Here is a 26,526-nt window from a genome sequence, read left to right as displayed (position 1 = left end):
CTTCCACCTTACAGTTGTGCTCTGCGTTCCTGTCAACCGTGATTGTCATATAACAAGTGCTCAAAAAAATATTTGATGAGTGACTGCTTTCACAAGAAGAATTAAGAAGGCTTCATGAAGGAATTGGGACTTGAGCTAAGACTTGCAGAATGAGCAGATTATGAATTTGAGTCAATAGATCTTTCAGTTCCTGTGTTCATTACCAGGCCACATTGGCTAGTGTGTATCTTGAAAGTGGGACATATTTGTGAATAAACTCTTTTAAACACTCGTTACTAGCACTCTGAAGTAGAAGAGGTAGATGGTAGTAATAATGAGGATTATAATTTCTGAATATCAGAACTTGCTGGAACCCCAAGTTCTGAACATAAGGTTCAGAAGTTGCTGCTGTGATGATGGTAGTAGCATCAAGTAAAACACCCACACAGTATCTGTGCTTTTGTTTCTTCTCACATTATAAGCCTACTTTTTTGAAAAATATAAATGCTGGTTCTTTGTTAAAATGAAAGACAGCAAGAGCATTGCAAAGGCTATGGTGACGTCTGAGTGGTCATCATTATCTGGGTCTACAAGCTTTATGGTGTGACTGTCAGGGATTTCATTGGGATGGATGATCATTTGAACCCCAAAGTTCATTCACCTGCTATCCAGTTTTCCCAGACTAATGCTGGGCGCAAATACGGCGTGTGATCTTGGTCTTGTCTGACAGCAGAGGTGATTCAGCCATTTTGCTTTTCCATTCCTCCAGTAGCCAGACTTAATTCTGTGGGTTCTCATTCTACAGAGTATTTCACTTTAAGATGAAATTGCTGCAGAAACCCTTTTACCCTCTTCACTTGGCTTCAGAATAAATAAATCAGAAGCAATGATTGCAGCTGTGGATGTTTGTGTTCCTAAATTGATACAATAAATAACACTTAAAATAGGCAAATTTTTCCCAAGTTGATTCCGACTTTATGTATTTATTGTTTTGCGATAACATTGAAAAGGTCACGTAATTTCTTTCTGTGAAACAAAATTGTTATGCAGACAAAAATGTTCCGTGTTATTGATAGGAAATGCTAAGATTGGAAAGGTCTATGTTGTGGTTAACGTTCAAAATCTCCACAGCTGTTCTGCAGCGCATGGGAAGAGATGTGATCAATAGTGCAAATCTTTTCCATATGCTCTTGGAGTTGTTTAACTGCAAAAGTGCCCTTTGAGCATCTAAACTTCTGTCCCCACTTCCTGTCTGGGTACGAGTCCATTGACTGAAATGCAGAAGGGCCATGGTGCGTCTTGCAGATTTGTTTCTTCTCAAACCCGTATTGAGATGGCAGAAGCCAGTGTTTCGCTGTTGCTGTGTTATGGCAGCATCTGGTCATTGCTGCATTTCAGGTAAAGATTGAGAAGGAGCTCAGTGGCATCTACCGCCGATTGTTTGAACCACTCCGTGTGCCTCCAGATCTGTTCAGAAGATTAACCGGCCAGTTTTGTATGATCCAAACCTTAAAAAGGGGCCAGACGTATGCTGCAGAGGATAAAACCTCAGTTGACGACCGTCTGAGTATCCTCCTGAAGGGGAAGTAAGTGCTCTCTGGAAATTGAAATTCCCCGTTCGCCTTGAATCTTCTCACGTGCCCTGGGTAGGGAATGACTAGAAGAGAATGATACAGATCATCAGGTCACAGAGTTTGTTGAGGTGATGAAATCCCATGTTCCAACTGTATTTTCGAATACTACCAAGTTAACAGGTTAGAGTTACATAGAATTGACTACTCTGAATCTTGTGGATGTTAGGATTTCCACCTGTGAACATTTTGAACCTTTATTGACCCTTTTTTTAAAGTTAATGAGTCAACATTGAAGTAGGTTTAAGTTAGGCATTAAACTTCCAGAAGCTTGTGCATGTTTCACAGGTGATTTATTTTTGAATATCACAAAAACATAACTTCTAGGAATATTAGCCTTCTGAGGAGAGAGCCAGTATATACTGTTCTGACATAATTTTTAATACCAGCCCTTTCCTTCTCAAAAGTATCTGATTTTGAGCAATAAATTTATGGTCACTCTAGCTATATGAGCAGTGATAACCATTGGAAGGCACATGTCTCCTCAATAGTGGAACCTGTCTTTTTTTTTTCTTGTTGGTGAAATTTATACTGAAGTAAATATTTATGCTTTGAATTATGTTTGTCCTCTGTGGAGTCTTTAAAACTTTAGTACAAAATACCAACCCATTAGATTAAGGATCGTCATGTTATTTGTGGAAATATTATGTATTTATTAACATTAATTTCTGTTATCAGAATGAAGGTTTCCTATCGAGGACATTTTCTGCATAACATTTACCCCTGTGCCTTTATAGATTCTCCTGAATTTAGATCAACTCAGATGCACAAAGGTGAAAAATTCCAGGTATGTTTCATCATGATTTTCAGAAGATTGGAACTAGTTCATGTCTCATTTGATATGCAGAAGATATTAATAGAAAAGTGATTTATTGAAAAAAGAGATTACCATATGGTACATATAGCATGATCCCATTTTCATAAAACTTAAACAAAATAGGACCTATGCATGCATAAAAAGAGGTCTAGAAAGACATATCCTACTTTGGCCGTAGTGTTAACACTGTTATTTCTGGGTTGTGAGTTCGACTGTTTTTTTATTTTCTTCCTTTTGGTTTATTGGAATTTTTATAATTTTTCTGTAGAAAACATCTAGTGCTTTGATTATGAGAAGAAAGGAAAATGTCAGTTGTGGATAATCAGAGTTCCTAAAACATGTCATTGGTTACTTTTGTTGGGAAAAAAACAGAAGCTGGCTTTACCTTAGAGATCTTCTTTTGTTAATCCTTATGAAAAAATTAATCACTTTACTCTTTTGTTTTTAATGAATACTTTAAGGGCAAAGAATGAAGTTCTTCATAGCTAAAATTCGCTCCATCATGGGGCACTTTGTTTTGATTCTTTCTGTAAGTGTCCAGCCCTCCTATATTCTTCCCCACTTGACTGATAGGAAAGTAACCAAGAAAATGGGTGAGAGTTTCCTTTGCTCTCAGCCTCTAGATGAACAGCAGTAAGGAAATATCCTGAGAAGATCCTGAGCAAGAGTGTAAATGTGTAGGTAGGAAATGGAGTAGGAGGGATGTTATCACCTTAGGGAGGAAATGTCAGTGTTTCTTGATGACACATCTTATTTTTGAGTCCCATTTTGAGGCACCATACAATTTGAGAGGCCACATGGAGATAAAAGGGAAAATTTACAGACATACGGTTGAGTTGAGTTGAGTTTAGATATGATGGTTGGAGCCCTACCCCACTCCTATTCTGCCTGAGTAGCAGGTCTGAATAACCGCACAACCTGTGAAAGTTATGTGTATTTACTACAAGGTCTCATGTAAGTTCATTAACTGGGTGTAGTACTGTTCCCAAGCAGGCTGAGCTTAAGATACACAAGCGGAAAGTTAATGCTGTCTCGTGGCTTCTCGAATTTACACTCTCACCTTGTGTTTGTGAGGGTAAGCTGTGCACTGAGACTTATGTTCTTACTGTACCACCATCTACAAACTGGTACAAAGCCACTTCTTTCCTCTCTCCTTCTTTCCTCTGTCCTCCTTACAATTTCTTCTTCCAAAGCCATTTATCTTTTGATCCGTTTCTCTGTCTAGAGTAGCAAGAGGCATTGCACAATAACTCAGTCTCATTAGAACCCCAAAGAGACTGGAATTTGGAGAGGGGGTGGAAACTGAACCCCCTTCGTTTCTAGAAGCAAGTGCTCCCTGAGAGGCCTGGGATATGAACTGGTACTGTCTTTTCCAGTGGACTTCAAATTATATTTTAAGTTAAAAAGGAATTCCTACTATGAGCTGCAGTTTCTTCTTGGGGACTAGGGGTTGGGATTTGGTAGTTGAGAAATGTTCCTGAAAATTGCTGTGGCTATTCCAAAATCATGGCCCAGATCGAGGTATCATAGCCGGGAAAGGATATTTATTCAGCCTTTCCAACACCAGTCACCTTTTGTCTGCGCAGAGTGTGGTGTGGCATCTTCTGATTGGTCAATGGATAAAAACTGCTTGAGCATCGTGGAACCTGGGTCCTGCACAGGTGGAGCAGGCTCCATCAGAGCAAACCCTTGGAAGAGATTGTGTTTTGATTGTTTACAAAATGCTCCCATTGACACATACTCAAGAGTAAAAATAGCCATTGCACATCTGTGTAGGAGTACATAGTGCCTCTTTCTGAAGCAGGTCCCCAAATGAAACATGCTACCTGCTCTAACGTCTCACTACCTGTGCCCATAGTAGAGGACATTTGAAAGTGTCAGTGGTCAGACTTCCCCACCTCCATGCTTTTCAACTGCTAGTCTCATTTTTCTTTAATTCTGAACAATTAAAAGTGTTCTGACAAGGAGCTCCTTCCTTCAAATTTTTATTTCTTTAAATTCATCTTTGGTAGGGGTGCTAATGAATTATAGAATAAGGTGGAAGGAGAAAAGAAAGGCAAGTGGGCTCAGTGACCGTCTCTCAAGATTGCACAGCAAATGTGGTTTGGGTATATGTGTGACGATTATAACAGGCGCAGTGACGGGGCTGAGAAACCGATTCTGAACTTGAACTCCCAGATGCCTGAGAGGCGCTTACAGCCATCTTGGTACTTACCCACCAAAGTTGCTGCTTAGAACTCTTGATAGAACCTTGGGTATCTTTGTTACAAAAGGTGGAAGTAGTCTTTCGTGTTTGCTTTCTTTTTCTTTGTGCCGTTGTTTTATGTCAAGTGAGCTTTACCGTTTTCCCATTTATCTTTTCTATTCTATCTCCCACTATTGCTTGCCCCTGGTTGGTTGCATGTCCTGTGCTGTGAAGCCTGAAACCCAAAGCTTTATTGACTTTAAGGGAAGAAGAATGTCTTGGAGATCCCAGCCCTCGTGAAATAAATGAACACTAAATTTCCGCCTGTACTTAAACCAAACCTGATCTTGGTGTTAAGTAAATCTTTTGGTTAAGCTGTGAAGCACTTTAATCGGCCAACTTTGACACTACTGTATATTAGTGCTCAGGAGAACTCTAAGCATTGGTTGAATAGAGCAGTCCTGGGACATTTTTGTGTTCCTGATGTGCGAAATGTTGTACGATACATGAAGAAAATAACAAATTCTCCCCTGCGGACAGTCAACCAGTCATACTGTTGAGCTGCTCTTGCCAGTCCTGACACATTTGGCAATTCTCTCTGATGTCTTGTTCTTGTGTAATGTCTTCCCATTCTGTGAAGGTGTAGAATCTAAAGAGAGGGGCAGGCCTAGTGCTTTGACGTAATCAAGGCAAACCTGATCACAAACACTCAGTCCAGTTCTCTCACTGAAAGAAATCCTTTTGTATCTCCCAGTGCCATGTTTGCTTTTATTTCCTCAGTGAAATTCTTCTCCAGAACTGAAGCATGGCGCTGCTGAGATACCCTAATGACTTAAGAAGCAAATTTATTTTACAGAAGCTTTAAAAATTCTTATATTGCTTTATAGAAATTCCTCATTAAAATGTGTTTTACTTGGCTGTTGTGACAGGAAATCATTAAACACAAATGTCTATTTGGCAGAAATGAAGCATTAGCCATCATGTAAAATGACCTCAGTCAATATGCTGTCATTCCAATTAAATGCCTGCACTTAGGGACTTGCAAATTCCTCGTACATACTGTAGGTATAGCTTATCATTTGAATACTGTTGTTAAATCTAAATTTAATAATAATTTAAACAGGTTTAAAGTATTTTTCAACCATCAATAAGAAATGTATTTGCTAAGCAAATGATAGTATCAGAAGTGTCATTGCCTCTGTGGAAACCTGAGGTTACTGGAATGGTTGAAAAGAAGTTAAATGCATTATATGTCACCTAGGTACAATTCCTTTTTCTTCTCCTGGATGACTTCCAACTCCTCTTTTAACTTCTTCCCCCTTTGCACATGGCTTATATGTGCACGGATGACCTCTTTGCCAAATGAAGGCACCTCCAACCCCTAACCCGTTCTTCAGTGCTTGGTTACAGGGCTGTGCTATAGTGAGTACCAGTGCTCACCTTTCTCGTATTACTCTTGTAGAATATTATTCAGCTGTCTTGCATTTATTTACCCATCTCAGTATTTCTGGTAACTCCTCAGTGCTGACTTGACCTTATACTTCTCTTCTTAAAAAAAAAAAAAATTGAGGGGGGGGAGGGAGGGCTAGATGTCTTTACTAATAAGTAAAGACCAGCTTCCTCCTCTAGAATGTAGGCTTCATGACATTGTGTTCTGCAGTTCTTTGTATGAGGGACTCTTGATGGACTCTGAGCCGACCTTGTGGTCATTTAGCCAAATTACTTTCAATGTGATCGTGTTGCTGAATATTGGACACATTGGGTAGGGTTTGGCTTGGTGGGAAAATATGTCTGGGCTGGAAGTCAGAAGTACTCACTCCACCACTAATCAACATGTGTTCATGAATAAGTTTTTGGTTCTTGTCATTTGGCATCTGAAAAATGAGGAAGAATATTACTTGCCTTATCTGAAAGGCAATTTTGAGGCACTTACTTACAGATGTAAAAACACCTAAATGTTTAAAAGTGCAATACATATATAAAGTGAGTGGGTATTATGTGTAACTGTCATTCCCTGGAGATTCTCTACCACATGCCCCTGTTCTATATTTGTCCAAACACTTATTGCCACCTGAGGGTATCGTATTTTTTTATTTATTATCGGCTTCCTTCACTAGAATGTAAACTTCCCAGGGCAAAGCTCTTGTCTTCCTTGTTCACATTATAATGTCAGTGCCTTTGAGAGTGTCTAGCATGAAATAAGTGTACAATGTATGTTGAAAGAATGAGTGGAAATTAGTTTTTTATGGAGTCATAGAGCAGGTGATGCCTTTCTTGAATCCAAATGTGTTTTGTTTTGTAGATTCCTACTCTTAATATAATAAATAAGTGCAAAATTTTTTTTCCAGGAATACTGACCCACTTTTTAAAGTAGCCAAACCCTGTAATTTGCTAAAGGTCAATTTTCAGCTATTGATATTAGTTGCAAACCTGGGTTTTCCATTTTCTCTTTTAGTAGACATAAATAGCCCCTCAGCATCAAAACTAGGTTTAATTTTGTGACAAGCCAAGGGGAAATGGTGCCTTTGGAAATATTTGCTCTGAGGCTCAGATAACGATTTCATGTTAATTAAAAAACCCTTTATGAACTTACTTGAGCAGGCATTGGGTTTAACTTTGAGGATATAAACATGGATTTTTTCCTTCAACAGTATTTGTGTTCATTTGTTAATTCCTTTGTATAATAAATGGACACTGAGCACCACTCTGTGTTGGAAGCTGGGCATGCAGACATGAAGATGCACAGTCCCTGCCCTCAGAGTGCCCGGTGGAGATAGATGTATCCCCAGATGAGTGTGGGGTCAGTGATTTGAGTGCCACATGGAGCTCAGCGGGAGGAGTACTCACTGATGACAGGGGACCTGCATGGGAGGAAGGGCTTCCTGACACTGAGTTGTGAGGGCATAACTCCTCACTCTGGAGAAAGGATTTATTTGAAGAATCTTGAGTTCTGTGCAGTGCAATTACAGGGTTTTCCACTTTCCTGTGGAACAGTGCTCAGGGAAAATGTATGGTTTCCCAATTCTGAGCTAACTGGGGGATCTCTGTGTGAATCCCCAGTACCCTGGAGCTAATCCTGAAAGGTCACATTCAAGAAATACCTGTGACAAAAGGACCCAGAGGAGGACCCTCACTAGCCATATTCCTCAGTTAACAGCCTGGATTCTAAAACCAGTTCACATGAGTCTGTTTTCTCCTTCTCTAATATGCTGGCTAGGCAGAAGGTCTTTCATCTATAACTCACCTCAGGGATCTTACCTCAGTTCTTTTTCCTGAAGCCATATTCTTAAACCTCTGTTGTAATCGTCAGGGTGTACACAAATATTTAACCATCAATTATATGTCTAATTGGAACATTGGTCTAGTACACTCTATAGCACCAGACCTCACACCAGACCTCACAAAACAGAACAACAACAAAACTTGGAGAAGTTGCTTTTGGTCTGCAGATTTCTTGGTTTTAAAATGATTTTAAATATGATTTTACAATAGCTATAGAAGCTTGTGTGTATAGATCTTGCTTTAATTTAACTAATATGACAAATCATTGCTGTAATAATATCCACTAAATTACTCTACTCTTCCTTTCCCCAAAATTATTGTAGTCATAATTCATAAACATAGATATACTTTTTTCTTTCTATGTCTGTTTCTCGGGCAGGTCACCATCATTGCAGATGATAACTGCAGATTTTTATGCTGGTCAAGAGAAAGATTAACTTACTTTCTGGAATCAGAACCATTTCTATATGAAATATTCAGGTATCTTATAGGAAAAGACATTACAAATAAGCTCTACTCATTGAATGATCCCACCTTAAATGATAAAGTAAGTGCTTTTTCTGAGTGTGTTTATTTTGCTAAACAATTCTGTATAGTGAAGTATACCTCACTTTATGCAATACATATTTTTCTGAATTTTCATTTATGCATCATATGTTAAGTAAGGTGGGGATGCTTGTAATTTAGAGACCCTCCGAGGGAATCGTTTCTCAAGAGCATGGAACTATTTTGTAATTATTATATTTGTCATTACCTAGTGAGGTGTCTCTAAATGTCAGGGACCTCCATTTGTGGTGATGTGGTGCTGATCTCTGATAAAGAGTCTTTTAATCAATGTAAGGAAGATGGTACGCAGGGAGAGATGGGAGACGAGGAGGTCAGAAAGGTAGGGTAGCCGGGAGGCTGCAGACTGAAAAGCACTGGCAAACTCCAGTGAGCAGGAAGTTGGCATTTTAGCGCTGGTGTCCTCCAGTTTGGGACATCCTTCTTGTCAAAACCCCTTCCAGAAAGCCCGTAAGTGACGAGAGAGAGAGAGGGGAGGGAGCCTGTGGCGATTCAGTCAGGAATTTCAGAGCTGTATGGATCTTCTCCAGTTTGCAATGTGATCTTCATTTCCCCACATGTGCATAGAAGGAAATTAAAATGATGACAGAAGAGAAATTGCAGACCATTGTTTCTGTGATAAGTACTGTTCTCCAGGAACTGTGCACATGGGTGTGTGCTCTCTCAAAGTCCTCTTGTCTAGGCTGTTTGTCAAATCAGGGTGGTGCTTATTATTTTTCAGCTTAATAAATAAGCTACTGAGTGTATTAAATTTTTGTAACATGTGTAGTGATAGCTTATAATAAAAGTTATAGCTAACATTTATCGGCCACTTACTCTGTACCTGGTAGTTTTTTATTTCAAGGAAAAACTAAATGCTGTTTACAGGGAATATATGACCTAAGTCCCATAGATCTCAGAAATCTTAAACCTTTGCTTTGTAGAAGGCCAAAAAGTTGGAACACCAGCTCAGCCTGTGCACACAGATCTCCATGCTGGAAATGAGGAACAGTATCGCCAGCTCCAGTGACAGTGATGATGGTTTACACCAGTTTCTTCGGGGCACCTCCAGCATGTCCTCTCTCCGTAAGTTATCCCGGGCTGAGAGTCCTCCAGGATTCCGCCGGATGTCATTGGAAATAGACAAATGACAACCGTGATCAGAAAAATAGCTTGGCAAGGAACAATTGGGCAACCCCAAGGTATCAGCAAAAGTAACAATTTTTTCTCGCTTTTCTTTGTCCATGTTGCCCCTCAGCTAAAAATCCAACATGAGAGCTCTTATCCCTCAGTCCAAATCGCAGAAATTGTTGGCTTGTTTTGCCGCGTACTCTTCTTAAATACTGGTTCACTGGGATAATGTGAAAGAGTCCGTATGGTCTGCTGGGTATTTGGCTTTGTTACTTTCATGATTTTAGTTCAAGTGAAAGCCTAGACCCAGCAATGGGAATGAAAGAATGAGTAAATAAATAACACAAAATAACCATTGGTGAAGATTTTATTGGCACACTGTGGTGGTAAAGCAGGCAGGAAGTAGGAATTCTTGACTGTTGCTCTCTGGAGATGATACGTGTACAACCTCTATTGGAAATATGACCTGTCTATTTAAAATTTAATGCACACACCTTTTGACACAAAAATCTCCCTGCTAGAGTTTTACCCTATGTATATGCTCTTTGGCAAATGATACCGCATTAAGTGCTGTTCATTCCCGCATTTTTCCACAATTGTAAAATTCTGGGACAAACCTAAATATCCATCGGAAATAAAACTGGTAAGTAAATTTTTGGTAAAAAAGGAATGATGGGAAATAACTGCTGGGTGTTTTACTGCTGACTGGTTATCTCAGTGTGAGCCCCAAGAGTTAACAGATGACTGGGTGATGGAATGGTCCTGAAGATGAAGGAGACCACCCAACACCCCTGTGAGTTACCTCATTCACACACACACACCCACTGAGAGGCAAGTTTTCCAAGATTATCTATGGGTTAGATCATTTTAAAACATTTTAAGTAAGGAACATTTTAAGACACAGAAATTTGAAGATTAGTAAGTGAAATGAGAGAAACTAAATTATTTTAAGAATTATTCCAAGAACAATAGTATAAGAACTTTGAACAAATTCATTTGAAGTAGCAAAAAGTCAGTCAAATTCTCCCATTGCATAAAATAAAAAACTATTAATGTTTCCAATTGTATGTTAATCCGAAGTAACTTTTAAGGAAATACAGATACACATTCAACAATCCTAAATGTTTATGTAAATGATCTTGTAACTTTGGATGCTTTAGATAAATTGGATTAAGGATGTTAAGTATTACATAGTGTAGAGGTTGGAATTGGCAAAGCCATATAATGGGCGTAAACTTCCAAAGCAAAGTCTAGGCATAGAAATGTGTTGTGGACCCAAAGGAGATTTCAGGAGTAACACAAATGAGAAATGAGAGATGGCTGTATCTTATTCTAACATAACTTTTGAAAGTACAGACTGAGGCTGACCAAACTCTGCAGTCTGCTAACATATCAAATGCATTATCTTGTTGAAACAGTTTGGTGGTTAAAAAGCATTTTCAAGTGGGCCCATCTTAATTGCATGTATTGTAATTACTATACTAAGAAAGGTCAGCAGAAAGGGAATTAAACAATAAGTTTTTGTTTTTCTATAGTATTTTATTGTGTAAGCTAAGTCTTTGGGGAGTAAAATAACATTTTAGAAAAAAAAGTTTAGAGTATGTTGTTTAAATAGAATAAAAACACATTTTCTAGATTAACATTTGTACTGTTTGTGCCACCAGAAACCTATATTACCAGGTGGATTGATCACCCATGTTGTACATACAGGCCTGGATTCAAATCTTGCACTAATGATTATTAGTTGTGGAACTAGTAAGTGTGGGTTTGAGTGTGGGTATGTGTGAATTGTGCAACAAAGCCCTGCTCATTCCTAATTCCCTTTGACTAATCCCTGTTCTGAGTTTCTTGGCTTCACTTCCTGCCATTTAATGAAAAACATTGGTCCTTGAGTACCGCACTGATACTAATTATGAATTGTTTAATTCATCCTAGCATGTGATTCATCAAAGACTAGTTAGTTCTTAGGTTTTCGCTCAGAACTGAAGTCTGGGGTTTTTGTTTGTTTTGTTTTGTTTGCCAGAGCCATCAATATGCCGTCTACTTTCCCATAGTACAGATGACATTTCTTGTAAAATAGAAAATACAGAACCAGTCTCGTAAGACTATTAGGCTGAAATAACAAAACTTACCACTTTTGGAGCATGTGGGAAGTCTTAGTAAATGTGAGGTCCCTCAAACAAGTGAGCTCTTATCATTCTGGGTTTCTGACCGGCCCAGGGGGCCACTATGGCAGTTCCTCTCAGCAGCGGAGGCAGCTTCATGAATGCTAAGGAGAGAAGGGGACAAACATTTATGGACAGTAGTAGCTATTATTTTTCAGGAACTGTGGACATAATCACATGTAGTCTTTAATCCTGCATGGAGAGGTATGCTGGTTTTTGCTAGATGACACAGCACCAACAGCCTCCCGGATCTCTGGCTGTGACAAAGAGGCTGCTTTCTCGCGCATGTGCACACTGCGTGCTACTCCAGGCCCATGTTCCCCTCAGTCTGGGATGCCAAAGAGCAGCCCTTATTTGGGTGGCTGCCATTCGGGGCAGAGGAAAAGACAGTGATAGCAGAATTATGTGACGGCTCTGAAAGCTCCCACTTAGAAGTAGTGCATGCAGGGCGCCTGGGTGGCTCAGTTAAGTGTCTGCCTTGGGCTCAGGTCATGATCCCAGGGTCCTGGGATCAAGTTGTGTTGGGCTCCCTGCTTGGCGGGGAGCCTGTTTCTCCCTCTGCCTCTGCCCTGCCCCCTCCCACTTGTGCCCTCTCGCTCTGTCAAATAAATAAACAAAAACTTAAAAAATAAAGAAGTAGCCCGTGCCACTTCCTCTCACGCCCACTGGATCAGAGGGGTCACTTGGCCAGAACCACCATCAGCATGTGGATCTTTAATCCTCCTGCAGGGGCTGAGCAGGAAGGGGCCTGAGGAAGGAGGGAAAGCAAATATTTTGACAATAACATGGATCTACCTTAGTGAGTATTACTTTATTTTACACTTGAGAAAATTAGGAATATGGATGCTTATTCACTTGTTCCAGTTGCACAGGGAGAGGCTCTGGGATACAGAGCTAGGTGTCCTGTCCGATCCATGCTGTTTGACCATATTGCCTCTTGGTTTTAAAAAGAAAAGACAAAAAAATGTATATAACATTTGACTAGTACTTTATAGTTTACAAGTTACTTTCACACCCATTCCTGCATTTACACCTGACAAGTCTGTCAGCAAGGCACCTTCACTATTATTATTATTTACCCCATTGCGGATGAGTCCACCTGTACTCAGTACACAAATCACTTCTTTCTCCTACAACCTACGTCACTGGAGAAACTTACCACCCCCCCCCATTCCTCCATTATGACCAAGCAGTGCAGCAAATAGGTTTTCACAGACCTGTTGATTTCCATTTCAATGAAATTTTTTGCCTTATTCATTTTATGGGGGGGGGGGTGTTTCTACATAGGAACATTTAAATTATCCAGTAATGTCCTCTGGTCATTTAGCATTTGGTTAGCTTTCACTTCGCCTCATATGTCCTTCCAGAATTACAAGCAATGCTGCTCTGTAAGAATTATATTTATTTTATATATTTTCCTAATTAAACAAATTTTACATCATTCTAGTCATCAACTCAAATATAGAAGTAGATTTAAATATTAAAATCCATATCAACATTTCCCATAATTATTTTTCAAATCAGGATCAGCATGTGCCCATTCCATTTGGTTGAAAAGTCTCTGAATCTCTGGGCTCCCCTTCCATCTTCTCTTTCTCTCTCTCTCTGTGTTTTTGCATTTTTGTTTTGTTTTGTCTTGTTTTGTTTGTCCTGTAGGACCTTGATTCTTAAATGTAATTGTGAATATGAATCACTTGGAGATTTTATTACAGATTCTGATGCAGAAGACTGGGGTGGGCCCTGGCAGCGCCCTGATTAACAAGTGCCCCAGGGGTGCTGATGTGCCTGGCCCCTGAACCACATTCTGAATAGTGAGGAGTAGGCGTCCCTCCCTACGGTCTGGAATTTTGCTGAGTGCAGCCCCATGGTGGTTGCTTGTATTTCCCATTTACTGGTAGGTAGATCTCCAGGCTTGCCTAGATTCTGGTGAAGGCACGAAAAAAGATTGCTGCTGATCCCATTTCTTACGCTGTGCTCTATTTTTTACGTATATCACATGATGCTAAGTCCAGAGCAAGATCTCTACTCTTTTCTGCGCAGACTCTGTATTCCATGTCAAATTATCATCTGAAGACAGGAAAGTAAACTAATGAGATAGTCCGAGAAAAATTGCTTCCTTCCTATTTATTCAGTAGCCCATAATCCACTTAGCTCCTTTTCACTTCCCTGTGGCTTCATTTACTTGTTTCGTGTTTGGAAGCGTGATTGTCAGGCAGACGGACCAGAAAGGACGGGCAGTGTTGGGCATGTGGGAAGGATTGCATGCCCTTCTGTGGCTATAAGCTCTCCTCTCTGCTCCTGCCCCGAGGTGCTCATCAGACTGCCTTGCCATATCCTCCGCCTTATGAGGTTTAGCTCCCACGTGTGCTGTAGAAAACACACACGCATACAGATTGATCGGTCTTGGCAGGTGCATCACTGACAAGCAGTGCCGGGCACAGGCGTCGTCATGGCAACGGGAGGCCATATTCTGTTTCCTTAAAAGTTGTAGAACCTTATTTTAGTTAATTGGGGTTAAATAACCTATTGATGTGGTTGTTTGTTTTTTTAAATCCTGAGGTTTTATAGGCAATGCATTCTGTTGGAACTCGTCTTTGAAAGCTTTTGTTAGTTTAAACCGTGTATCTTTTTCAGAAATTATAATTAAAGTGTGCGATTTTTAAAGATACTATGAAATATTTAGAGTGAGGTTTTTTTACTGAGAAAAAAAAATCTTTTCAAATGTTTTTTGTTATTAATGTCAAGATGGCATTCTGGATGATCTCCTAATTTCATGTGACCTAGTTGCACAAATATGCTTTAAGTGAGCTTACATCTGGTTAGTATTCTAATCTGCAAAGACAAGCAGCATATCTGACATGAGGAGTTTCTCTCAGCTTTCTTACCCATTTATTTACCTGGACAGATACAACAAGCGAAGACAGCAGTCTCAGTTTCAAGGCTGCTTTCATGAAATAACCTGTTCAACTCAATTTGTATTCCATTAGCCCTACGAACAGCAATAGACAAACAAACAACAAGCTTTACATGAGTTATCTGGAGAAGTAGAGAGGAGATGGGGTCAGGCAGCAGGAATACTGAGGGAACAGTTCTCAGACCCACCAAGGCGGCTAGAGAAAAGCAGTGCCCCCACCTCGTATGTAAAGTAAGGAGCAGCTTAGGGAGGCTAAGTAACGGGGTCAAGGCCACTGGGCTAGCTCTGAAACAAAGAAGTGTTGAATTTGTTATAAGTTCTTGTTTTGATTTTTACCCTGTGGATGGATATCCATATCCATTTGGGAATGTAAATTTGGTTAGGGATGTTCAGCCCCTGCTATCGCTGCTGACACATCCTGACCACGTGCATACATGTTCTCATTTAATCTTCACACCCACCCAGTCAGGTTGGTGTGGTGTTTTCCCCTTTTAGGGTTGAGAAATAGGACATTTATTTCCTCTGAGTCCCTGGTCCCCCAGCCAGTAGGGACTGTGCTCTCTGTCTCCAGAACTCCTGTCATCAACAATCTGTTCACTGCTCTCTATCCTCAAAGTGCTTTCTCTGTAAAATGATGGTAAAGGGACTTTATACAGTTATACATTTTTTAAAGATTTTATTTGTTTACTTGAGAGAGAGGGAGAGAGCCCACAAGTCAGGGGGAGGGACAGAGGGAGAAGCAGGCCTCCCGCCGAGCAGGGAGCCCGACGCGGGGCCCGATCCCAGGGTCCTGGGATCGAGTCCCGTGTCAGGCTCCCTGCTCATGAGGGAGCTTGCTTCTCTCTCTGCCCCACCCCCCGCTCATTTTCTATCTCTCTCTCTCAAAAATAAATAATACTTTTAAAAAAATTAACAAGTTAATATACACACAGATAACAAAGAGTAAAAAAAAAAAAAAATTTCAATGAAAAGAACTAAACCCCTCCAACCCAATTGCTCACTATGAGCAATCACTTTGGAACAATTTGTGTCCAAAATGCTAAATAATGTCCTATTATTTATTGATTTATCCACTTAACGTTTATCCACTAACCTAACTTAGCTCACTTTTAACTTCCCTTCCCCCTTCTAATCAATTTGGTGATATCGCTAGTTTTTATTCTTTTATTATTTACCTTTATAACATTAAATAATATACTTAAACCTCCATTTTGTTTTCTGTCTGCAGCAGTGTTAAAGGTGAGGACATTAGCCTCTCTACCCTTTCTTATTCTTTCCCCTTCTACCTTTACATTGTTGTAGGTCTCTTCCTTAACTTTTAAACAATCAAGATTGATAACGAGTATATTCTGTTATCTCTTTTTTTTCAAAATATTTTTATTGTCATAAAATACACATAACATCAAATTTATCATCTTAACCATATCTAAGTGTACAATTCAGTGGTATTAAGTACTCTGTTCTTTTTTTGTAACAACCATCCTTGATTTCTCTATGATTTGTTTTGCAAAGTTTAAGCAGATAAACAATGTTGACGTTATTTTGCTTTATTCAGAACCAAATAGTGGACTGTGACTACATTTCTTTCTTTTTAGTTATAAAGTCATGATTCCTGTTCTGTTCAAAGAAGACTGTTTCTAATATCAAGTAAAAATGGATTCTCCTTTCATATACAACACAAAAATCATGCCACAGTTTACTTCATACTGGACTTTACTTTTTTTCCCTGGAGGTTTTTTATTGTCTTGCTTTGGGAGCCATTTTATTCACCATGTCCCTAGTATCTTGTAGTTTCTTACTGATTGTCTTTTAATTGAAATCCAATTTGTTTCTTCTTAAAGTCTTGGAGCAGTTGTTTCTTATTTGAACCATGCCTTCTCATACTGCTTTTTGTCTTTATCGATATTTCTAGTTGCCTTTTTTTCTCTTCATCCTTGCATTTTTTTCTTATATCTGTACTCTCTCAGCACATCAGTTCTGTGTCCCCTTTATCTCAGAGACATTCCTCACAGAATCTTCCATTCTCCTTTCTCATCCTGGGCTAGTTGTCGTCTGGGTCTGTGCACGCACAGCTGCAATCCTGGAACTGCCTTTCCCATTCCTCTGAGTTTATTTGCCATCCCCACGATGGTACAGGTTTCTCCTCGTGGGCAGGAAGGGGCTGCAGGACTTCCACTGTTCCTCGGCTGCTCACACCTATTGCCAGGCAGCTCAGCACCCCGACCACCCATGTGAGTAGTTAGCAATTGATCTGGAAATGACCTGTTGGGCTAGAGAAAACCTCCTCGTGGGAACCACTCACCTCCAACCTCTCTATTGCCACAATTTGTACATTTCTTTGGTTGAGTCCCTCAATGCTGGTGCCTTAGTTTCTCTAAGGGAAATTAAGGATAAAAGCTGTATCTACCCTTCATCATTATTTTTCAGAAAGTTTCAATTCAAACTCAGTCTCCTCAATTTAAAAAAATCTTATAATATACATAAGCAAGACAGGAAAAGGGATGATAATCCTCTCTAACAACGAAGCCATTAAATCCTTCCCTATCCCCATTCATCAAAAATTGTATAATCTAATTAAAATTCTAAACCCTTTGTAAGGTTTTTAATTACTTGCTAAAGCATTTGGCCAGATGGTTAAACATAATAAAAATAAGAACACTTTGAAAGGAATGAGGGAAATGTCATCAAAGTTAACAGAATAAAGGGGGAAAAATCATATAACATTATATTAGATAGTTTACCAAAGTGTTCCCCCTTTATAAAAAATGCGTATCTTAAGCAGAGAGAAAAGTCACTTGACAAATTTCATATTGTGATATTCTATTTATTTGGAGATCAAACCTGAGGTTGCTTATTCATTCTCTGGAACAGGTGTGACCTTCACACTGGATTTAAGCCCAACAAATATGTCTGTTTTCTTTGACTTCTAACAGACGCCCTGGGGCCCTCATGTAATTAAAAGCCCACTGAAATAGAATAAGCTTAATAAGGACAGAATTCTGTCCAAGGGAATTTCTCTTAGCTAATTTTTCACCACTCTGGATACTAGAATTTTGACCGTTAGGTAAGAGCTCCACTGGTCTGCATGTAAAAATGCTTCCTGTGGTTCTTTGACTCGGGACCTTAGGAAGACAGGAAAGGGTCTGGTGGGGCAGGCTAAGCCTGTCCTCACAGAGGTCCACGACTTGCTTGCACTGGCAGGCAACAACCTGCAGGATGCACAGTGGGCCTCCATACAGACTCCTCCTCAGCGAGGAGCCAGCCCCAGCTGCTGTCTGAACAGGTCTGCTGAGGAGAGACTCGACTTCCCAGGTCTAAATCTTCCAGTGGGTGTCCACGGTGTTGTCACCCTCTATGATCTGACAGGAGTGGAAGGGTCCACTGTTTGGTTCAGGGCTCTTACTGCTAAGCCTCTGTCTTCTACATGTGCTCAAGGCTCCTATTTTTGAGTTTGAGTTTTGCTTTCTTCCTGTCAGGATTACTGTTCTTTCTCTCCGCTGAACACACCGAACGTGGTATCCAGCTCAGAGGAAGTTCTGCGCTGCTGACTGTGCCTTCTCGGTGCATTTGGTATCTATGGAAGGGATGTAGAAGTCTTTCTGACAGAAGATCTTTTTGCCACTTGGTGTAATATGAAACATCCCCCAGCAACAGTAACTCTTGATATAACTGCTTAACAATTTCACACCTGATAAATCTGGATTGCTGTTCAGTCTGAGACTATTTGTTTTACATACTTTTATAAAAAACTGTGTTAATTGGCACCCAGAGCCAAGAAGAAGATAATTATAGCTGATAGCAAAAAATAATGCTAATTATTTCTTCTTAATTATAATAAGTACCAAAGGATATAGTTAACCACTTCTGTTTCCCAACTATAAAAGTGGTTTTAATAGAGGAAGGATAGAAATCAGCTTTCTGGAAAATTTATGGATATGGAATTATTTGCCTGCCTAGAATTTGGAATAAATGAAAAGTAAAGCATCCTACGGAGGTCATGTACCCCATAGTAATGACCTTGAGGGACAAAAGTAATTTGAAAAAGCACTTAACTAAAGATAAGCTCAATTTCTTCCTCTCTCCTCTCCTCGTGCTCTTATATCTAGGTAGGTTTGGGCCTTCTGGGCAAATTTCTGATGATGCATCAGTGCATAAAATTAATGAAAAACCAGGCAAACTTGTAGAAAGAATTTATTAATGTTCAACTTGGGAAATGTAAGATAGTTCCTTTGAAGCAGAATATGCTCTCTTCTTTTTTATAGTTTTGGGGGTTTTTGTTGTTCACACTCCAAATTGGGCTTAGATTTATTAGTGGACAAAGAAATTATTTCTGGCAGCATAGTGATGGTGACAGTCTTTCCACTGAACCAGCAGGTGTCTGGTCAAAGTTGGAGAGCATCAGATCTAGGGCAAGTGAGTTCCTGCTCCTCAGAATCTGACTTTCTCCTGGCCACAACAGTGACAGATCCGCAGGTAGACCAGGTGACCATCACCCTTGGCCTTCAGGGGTACAGGAGGCCCAGGCCAACTGAGGTTGGGACAAAGTGTGGGCACTCTCTGCAACCTTGACTCCTATGGAGGGGTCAGGCAGCCAGCCGGCACCAGGTAGCTTCCAGTGGTTACCAGGGAGATCCAGTTCCTGTTGCCTTCCAGTGCATCTGCTGGGGGTGGGGGGGGGGTGGGGCGGAGGGAAGGAAGGACAGCAAGGCGCTGCTGTGGGAACTGGGACCAGAGGGGTCTGTGCACTCTAACCCCGCCACGAAGCCTGAAATGAGAGTGAATCTAGTATCCTGTGCAAAGAACGTTAGCAGGAATATGCAATCTTGCCGGGCTGTCAGGGCCAGCAGTCTATCCTGCCAGAACGTGATCCTGCCGAGGTGGCCCCCTTCCTGGTGAAGAAGGCATTTGAACACCACAGCTCCCCCACTCGCTTTTCCTTCACAGGCTCTCCAGGTTGTCTTTGCTTTAGCTTCTGAGTATAAAGCAGAAAAATTGTATGGATGTGGTGAGCACGAGTTGCTCTGAAAAGTGCATTGAGTTCCTGAGAAACAAAGTAAGATCGAGTCAGAGACTTTTAGTTCCCCAACATTTAACCCAGCCTCTAATGCCTTGTCATCACTCAGGGGCACTGTTTGCTGATTGGATGAAAACGTCATGGCCGGTGACCGTACGCCGAGCCTACTGATGTTTACTTGAGGGGACGGCGCTCTTGCCTGTGCTATACGCACTCCTATAAACCGTGCTATAGGCCCATGCTGTAAGCACTGCTGAAGTCAACTTTATGACAGTGATTTCCCCAGGGAACATGACACAGCATATAGTAATAACAGTCCCTTTTCAGAGTGAGGTTTTACTGTAACCTGAGACCGCCTGCACATGAGAAATACAGGTGGGGAATTGACCCATCCAAGATTAGAGGGGATGGCCGTGTGTCTTTCCCTCGTCCTCAGGCTCAGCCTTCTGAAGGCCTCATGTGGAGTTTCATATACTAAGTAATTCTTTTCTTTTCTTTTTTTTTTAAGATTTTGTTCATTTATTTGACAGAGAGAGACAGTGAGAGAAGGAACACAGGCAGGGGGAGTAGGAGAGGGAGAAGCAGGCTTCCCGTGGAGCAGAGAGCCCGATGCGGGGCTCAATCCCAGGACCCTGGGATCATGACCTGAACCAAAGGCATCCGCCCAACCAACTGAGCCACCCAGGCGCCCCCTAAGTAAGTTCATTGTGATCACAATGAACTACAGAATTTGGAAGGGTTGTCGGTCTCTAGGGAATAGAATCTCTCCACATAAGGAATTAGGGAAGACTCCAGATGAAGGAGGTGAGGTTTGACCTTGACCTTGAGGAATGGATAGGAATGTGATGGGTAGGGATGGGAGTGGAGAGGCCACTCCAGGTGGGGAGAAAAGCAAGAGAAGAGGGAAAGGATGAGTTGGATTTGGGGAGCAGTGAGTTTGCCAGAGGTTGGACTGGAAGGGGAAGGAGGCCCGACTTGGAGACCCCTGGGTATCACCCCAGGACTGTGAATGACTCCCGCACCACTGTCTTTTTTAATGCTATGTAGGAAGCACCACAGCTCTTCCTTGGCCCTGGCAAATGTACTGGGGAACAGACAAATTCTTTCACGGAGAAGTTGAAAGTGCTTGGAAGGTTTTCACCAGGTCATTTCCAGTTGTCTTGGGTCCTCTCTTCATTCTCTCTCAGTGGGAAAATGTACCAATTGGTGATGGAGCTGAGAAGGCAGAGAACTTTTGACCCGGATGTAGATGGCAGCCGTAGGATCCTATGCTTTGATAGATGGGCTAAAACCCAGAGCAATGAGTCCCACTTCCCCAGTCAAAATAAACTGGGTGTGTTTCTTTTACGGGTGTTATACAATCACGTCTGAATGCTCTACCTTATTGATTCGGTTTAATGCTCTTAGACATGCCATCTTGTTGTTTGTTCAGAGAGTTTTTATCTGATTGCAAATACTCAGCCTGAGTTAATGTTTTATGAGGCTCAGTAATAACTGGAGGCTAGACATATGACAGAAGCCATGGCTATTTTTTAAAGACAATTTTGCTGCACATGGGACCGTTTCGATTGAGAAACACAAACCCCCATTCAAGTACAAGTCCCGCTTGTTTTTATTCGCCATTCCTACCGGTGATCATGAATTTTAACAAATTTTCTAGTTACTTAGTCCATTGCCCTCCAAAGACCGTATTAATAACTCATTTCATTAACTTACAAACTGACAAAATGACTATTGCATCCCAGGCACTGAGGTAAGAACTATACAAATAGTCAGCCACTTAGTCCTTTTAACAACCATTATGAAGTAGATGAGAGCATGCTTCCTATTTTACAGATAGGGAAATTGAGGGAGGGAGAAGTGAAGTAACTTGCCCAAGCTCACACGGATTGTATTCATTGCCACTTGAGTAGACATGCAAATTGGAGGTTGTGGTTAGTGGTTGTGCTCTCACCTTCAAGAAAAGGCTCAAAAGACTTGCCTGGATGATTCTGCCGTGCCATGCTTCGTGACAGAATTGTGTTCCTGGATCCTTTTAATAGAGGCTCATTCTCTACAGTTGATGTCTGTAGTTGTCTTTCAAGAAACTCAGTATTTTGACTGACTGTAAATGCTTGAAAGTGAACAATTTCCATGTTGGCACAGCAAACACATCAACTATACCAAAGCCCAGGCCAGTCTAAATCAAGTCTTTTTAATGTCGGAAGCTGTGGCTGTTGGGAGTGGCATCTGCCCAAAGTGTGACTGGGACGATGCAGTTCGTAATAAACGTGGAGCGGCATTTTCTGTGTGCCCAGCACCCTGCTGAGTCCATGACCTGGTTATTGTGTTTTATCCCCCAACAGCGGCACTAGGTGGGCCCTGGGATTATCTCCCTTCCTTCTACAAATATGGAAACTGAGGCTTAGTGATGGAGTGCCGATCACACAGCTAGGGAGCAGCAGAGCAGGGTTTTGAACCCGGGAGCTGTGTTTGGAGCCTGGGGCCTTGAGCTCGGTGCGTGCTGCCTCCCCTGGGGCTGTGTGGCTCTGCCGGTCCCCTGCCCGTGCTGTTCACCCACAGCATCTCCTGTCAGCAGGGACTAACAGGTGATCTTGATAAAGTTCTTGTAGCAGTTCTGCTATGTGTCTTAGTAGGGTCCCACTACCCTCCTGTGCTCTATACCAAGTATTTGAAGAGTTGGGTTTCACCCATCCTTCTTCCATTATCAACCTTACGCCCAGCCTGAGGTCCGTATTTGCTGATTGACTGATTGACGGAATACCATTCCGCCCTGTTGGAGGGCAGCCAGGGCACCACGCGGCTGTGGGTGGGGCAGACAGGGACCCTGACAGAATGAATCCTGACACTGAATGTGGGAACGTTGTGGAGGGGTGTTTATGCTGTCCTGGGAGCCGCTCATCAAGCACTTGAGAAGTCTATGCACCCATTTATAGTAACTTCTACTCTTACTTTAAAACCACGTTTTTTTTTCTTTATCAATCATGGTGTCCCTTCTGTGGAAGAACGCACAAACAAAGGAGGGACTGACCGAGTCCTTTATCACTTGACTCCTTGGATATAAAAACTTTAGGGATGTTCCTGCCCCCTCTGCTACTTGGGATTGTATTTTCTTCACCTGGCTTTTCCTTCCTGTGTGCCTGAACTCTCCCCCCTCCCCTCCCCCATCCCCCTCTACCTCTCCTCCTCCCTCTCTCCCATCCCTCCCGCTCCCATATCAGTCCTGGCAGTGACTGGACAGGTGGTGGCAAGAACTGCTGTTTTAGGTGGTGCTACAGATGGTGTTAGCTTCCATAGCTTTAGGATGGAACTCTTCTTTAGGGAAATTAGGAGTTAAATCAGCTTTTGAGGAACTAGGGTCACCATGTATGCTATTAAGGCAGGAACGTGCATTCTGAGTCCTAATCAGACTTTAGGGCAATGCAACCCACTGGAAACTGCGTATGTTTGAGAAGCTTCTATCATCCAAACACATGCGCTGGAATCCATTCCATGTCTGTTCTCATGACTGAGAATCATTTCTTGACTTCTTTGTTTTCTTGAAATGCTGAATTGAAAATACAGTATTTAGGGAAATTGCATTCCTAGTGCTAGCAATAGAGTCCCAGAGAGTTTTACTTTCCGGTTGGAGTTTCTCATTGATACATCATACCAACATCAGGGCAGGCTGGACATTAAGTGGTTTTCCTCTCTGTGTCTTTGACAGATGTGCCATCCCCACACCAGCGGGGCTCCACCAAGATGAAACCAATCGAAGAAGGGGTGGAAGATGACGATGAGGTCTTTGAGCCTGTGTCTCCAAACGCACTGAAAGTCCATCAGTTGCCTTGATCAGAGAGAGAGGTCAAGTGACCAAGATGGAGATTGTCTTGAAGAGATCCTGAAAAATACCAGCACTTCTTCATGGCTTATTGATTAGTCTGCTATAGCACTGATAGTCTGAGGGCAGGAAAGTGAGGACGGTCAAAAAATGGGAAGGTTATTTGAGCTCTCCTTTTTATTGATCAGCTTTTTAAGCAATTATTTTACTGAGCCTTCTGACTAAACCTAGTTCTATTTTGAGATACATATTTTCACAGTGTTTTCTAGATATATTATTGTTTTAACTTAGCACTCTGTCAATGCAAATGCCTTTTCACTTATTTTTTCTGAGTTGTGGTTCATTTTCTCACAAATAGTTTTTTCTCCACTGTGGCAATGGGGTCGTCCACTTGATAGTTTTAACAAACAGGGTACATTTGAAATTGAGGTTGAGGTATCATTAAAAAAGCAGGGAGTCTCAGGCCTTGTTCAACTGAATTTTGAAGCTAGAAGATTGTAAAGAAAGATGCGATTTGGCTGGTGTTTATTTTTTCTCCCAGGCCAAACACATTACTCCACTAGATCACCTTACTTATTTGGGCATTGTGTAGAGAGCCGGATAATGAGCAAAACTCGTCAACCTTTGCTCACATTACCCTTATATTATGCTGTGTATAATCAGGTCTGGAAACCAAAGCTGGAAAGAGCATTTTCACTCTGTGGTCTGAAGTTTCAGGAGGTTCCTCCAGAGCCATAGATGTCTCCTTGAAATGTGTACCAAATACCCAGGGCCAGGTTCGCAAATGTGAACACAGCTTTGGGGGCAGACAGTTTCCCATAGGCCGTGCCATGGGCACCCAACCTAGATGTTGCTGTGACGGCTTTGATCGTAAATCTCTCTTTCCTACTGGAATCATGTTTCAGGAAACAGTGTTATTCGGCTGGTGGCAAGTGAGAAGTTCGCAGAAACCATCGGTCAGACTGGTCAGGGTGACCGGGGCACTCAATCGGGTGAAGCCCATTGATCGACTATGCTATATCATACATCATGCTGATTTTATTTGACCCACTAGAACCAACTTGAGTCAGCCCCCTGTTATAGTAAATGGCTAAGAGAAGTTCCCAATGAAGTTACTTTCAGGTAAGCTGAGCCCAAAGCGGCCTGTCTTGTCCAAAGGTGATTTCTGTCAGAGAAGTTAGATAAGCCACTCGAGGGTCACCTCACTTTCCTAAATCCATTTTTTTAGGCTAATTATTTTAGTAATTTCACTTGAGTTAAATTTACATGCTCGGTCACTCCTAAGAAAATTTCCACAGACTGGGAATCCAGCTCCTAACATCTTGATCAGATGTTGCCTTATTAACACCACAGTGGGAAGGCTGATTTCACTTCACGATTAGCATGGCCGCTTCAGTTTCCTAAATTATAAATTTATTTGGGGGAAATGAAGCACAGGTGAATGGACTTAACCTTGGCTTTAAGACTGTAAAGATTCATTCGGTCCCTTGCTGTGCCTGAGCTCCCACGTGAGGTGACTGTAACGTAATGACTCTGGTCCTGCGTTCCTCTAACTGTCGGGGTAAGATCACGTAGACCATTTAGTTTCCACATGCAGAAGACTAATTTACAAAATCACTCTATAGAGTAATTAGATACGACACCCTTCCCTGAAGAGAAAGTAATTTTAGATTCTGCTGAGGCCACATCTTTAATGTTCTGTGGATCCACAGAAGCTTGGGGTTTCTTAGCCTGACCCATCTTCAGGTGTGTCTCACTTTGCCATGATGAGACAGTGGGAAGGGTCATCTCTAACGATCCACATGCATGTGTTTAGAGGTTATTTTCTGCAGCACTGGGAAGAAACATTTTTAAAGGCACGCTGCTAAAACTAGATGATCGGAATGCATTTACTGTTTTTATCAAAACCTGTGTGTGCTTGTGCGCGCACGTCAGTGTCATTCACAATGAAGATTGTAATCTCAAGCTTAGGAATCTTAAAAGAGCCACTTAGCCTGAATGGGAAACGTGAAACTATTTTTAAATACACACGTCTAAGCAAGACAATGAGGCTCAGAGAAAAGGAGATGTAAGCCACTGAGTAGCCCTCCCACATAGACTTGATATCCAAGAAGCAGATGAGAAAACAGAAAAGAGTTTTAAGTGTAAGATCTCCTGTGGATGGCTCTGAATTCATTTATACAAGTGAACAAGTGTATCTTTGTGTGAGGCATAAATACATAAACAACAACAACAAAAAAACATGTTTGCTGCCAAAGCCACCAATAAGATGCTTCCTGTGCTTTTTGGTGTTCACTTAGCTGTGTGACCAAGGTTCAGAAAATGATCTGCAAAAATTATTCTATATATAACCCCACATCTACTAGGTTTAAATGTACATCAAGTCTGTTGTATGAATCAGGATTGTAACATTTATACCAGAATGTGTCATTTGTAATATTTTGAAAGCCCTCATATTTATAAAATAATAGCACAGATACTAGACAGAAACCCAATGATGTTTGTATATCTTAAATTAGTAATAATGGGTGCTATATAATTGTCAGTTACCACCCGTTGCTTTCTGGGATCTCCTTCACTGCTCCCTACGGTTCAGTTGCCCTTTCACCGTTGGACACCTTTGTGCTTCGCCGCCAATAGTCTGCACCCTGGGAGATACGGCCTTCCTATCTCGTTCTCCTTCCACGTGTCTGAAGCTTTTCTGGTTTTATAACTTGGAACTGCCAATTCCTGCCTCCCAGGTCCGATCCTGGCCCCAAAGGCAGAGCCCTCTTGGATGCTGGAAAAAAATCTGTGGGGAAAGTTGATGTAACCTACACATTCTGCCCTGTTCCTGGCGCACCCGGGGAATGACTCCAGCCTCCAGGGAAAATCGTCCCGCCAGTGTGTGGGTGGCACCCCCCAGCAAGCGCTTGGGAGTGCGGGTCAGCCTGTGCACGCCCACCGGGGGGCTGTGTGGTGCCCTCCTCCCTGCGGACCCCAGGGAGCAGCTCTGAGGATTCACAGTTATTTCTTGTGTCCATTTCTTTGGACGTTTCTAAAGCT

The 26,526-nt window shown here is 41.5% G+C and overlaps 1 protein-coding gene across 1 annotated transcript in view; it reads left to right on the top strand.

The window, feature by feature from the left end:
• POPDC1 (popeye domain cAMP effector 1) overlaps window positions 1-24,162 on the top strand; it is a 33,707-nt gene extending 9,545 nt beyond the window's left edge. Inside the window, exons 4-8 of the mRNA XM_025860422.2 lie at window positions 1,378-1,565; window positions 2,289-2,397; window positions 8,274-8,441; window positions 9,382-9,523; window positions 23,368-24,162. Coding sequence (XP_025716207.1) covers window positions 1,378-1,565; window positions 2,289-2,397; window positions 8,274-8,441; window positions 9,382-9,523; window positions 23,368-23,492 — 732 coding nt within the window. The 3' untranslated portion in view covers window positions 23,493-24,162. The remainder of the gene's footprint in view (window positions 1-1,377; window positions 1,566-2,288; window positions 2,398-8,273; window positions 8,442-9,381; window positions 9,524-23,367) is intronic.
• The last annotated feature ends 2,364 nt before the right edge of the window (window positions 24,163-26,526 follow it).

Source organism: Callorhinus ursinus, unplaced genomic scaffold, assembly GCF_003265705.2.
Source record: "Callorhinus ursinus isolate GAN/ISIS: 27379988/994484 unplaced genomic scaffold, GSC_fseal_2.0 scaffold6, whole genome shotgun sequence".
NCBI classification, from domain to species: domain Eukaryota; kingdom Metazoa; phylum Chordata; class Mammalia; order Carnivora; family Otariidae; genus Callorhinus; species Callorhinus ursinus.
This window is presented reverse-complemented; position numbering and strand designations above follow the sequence as displayed.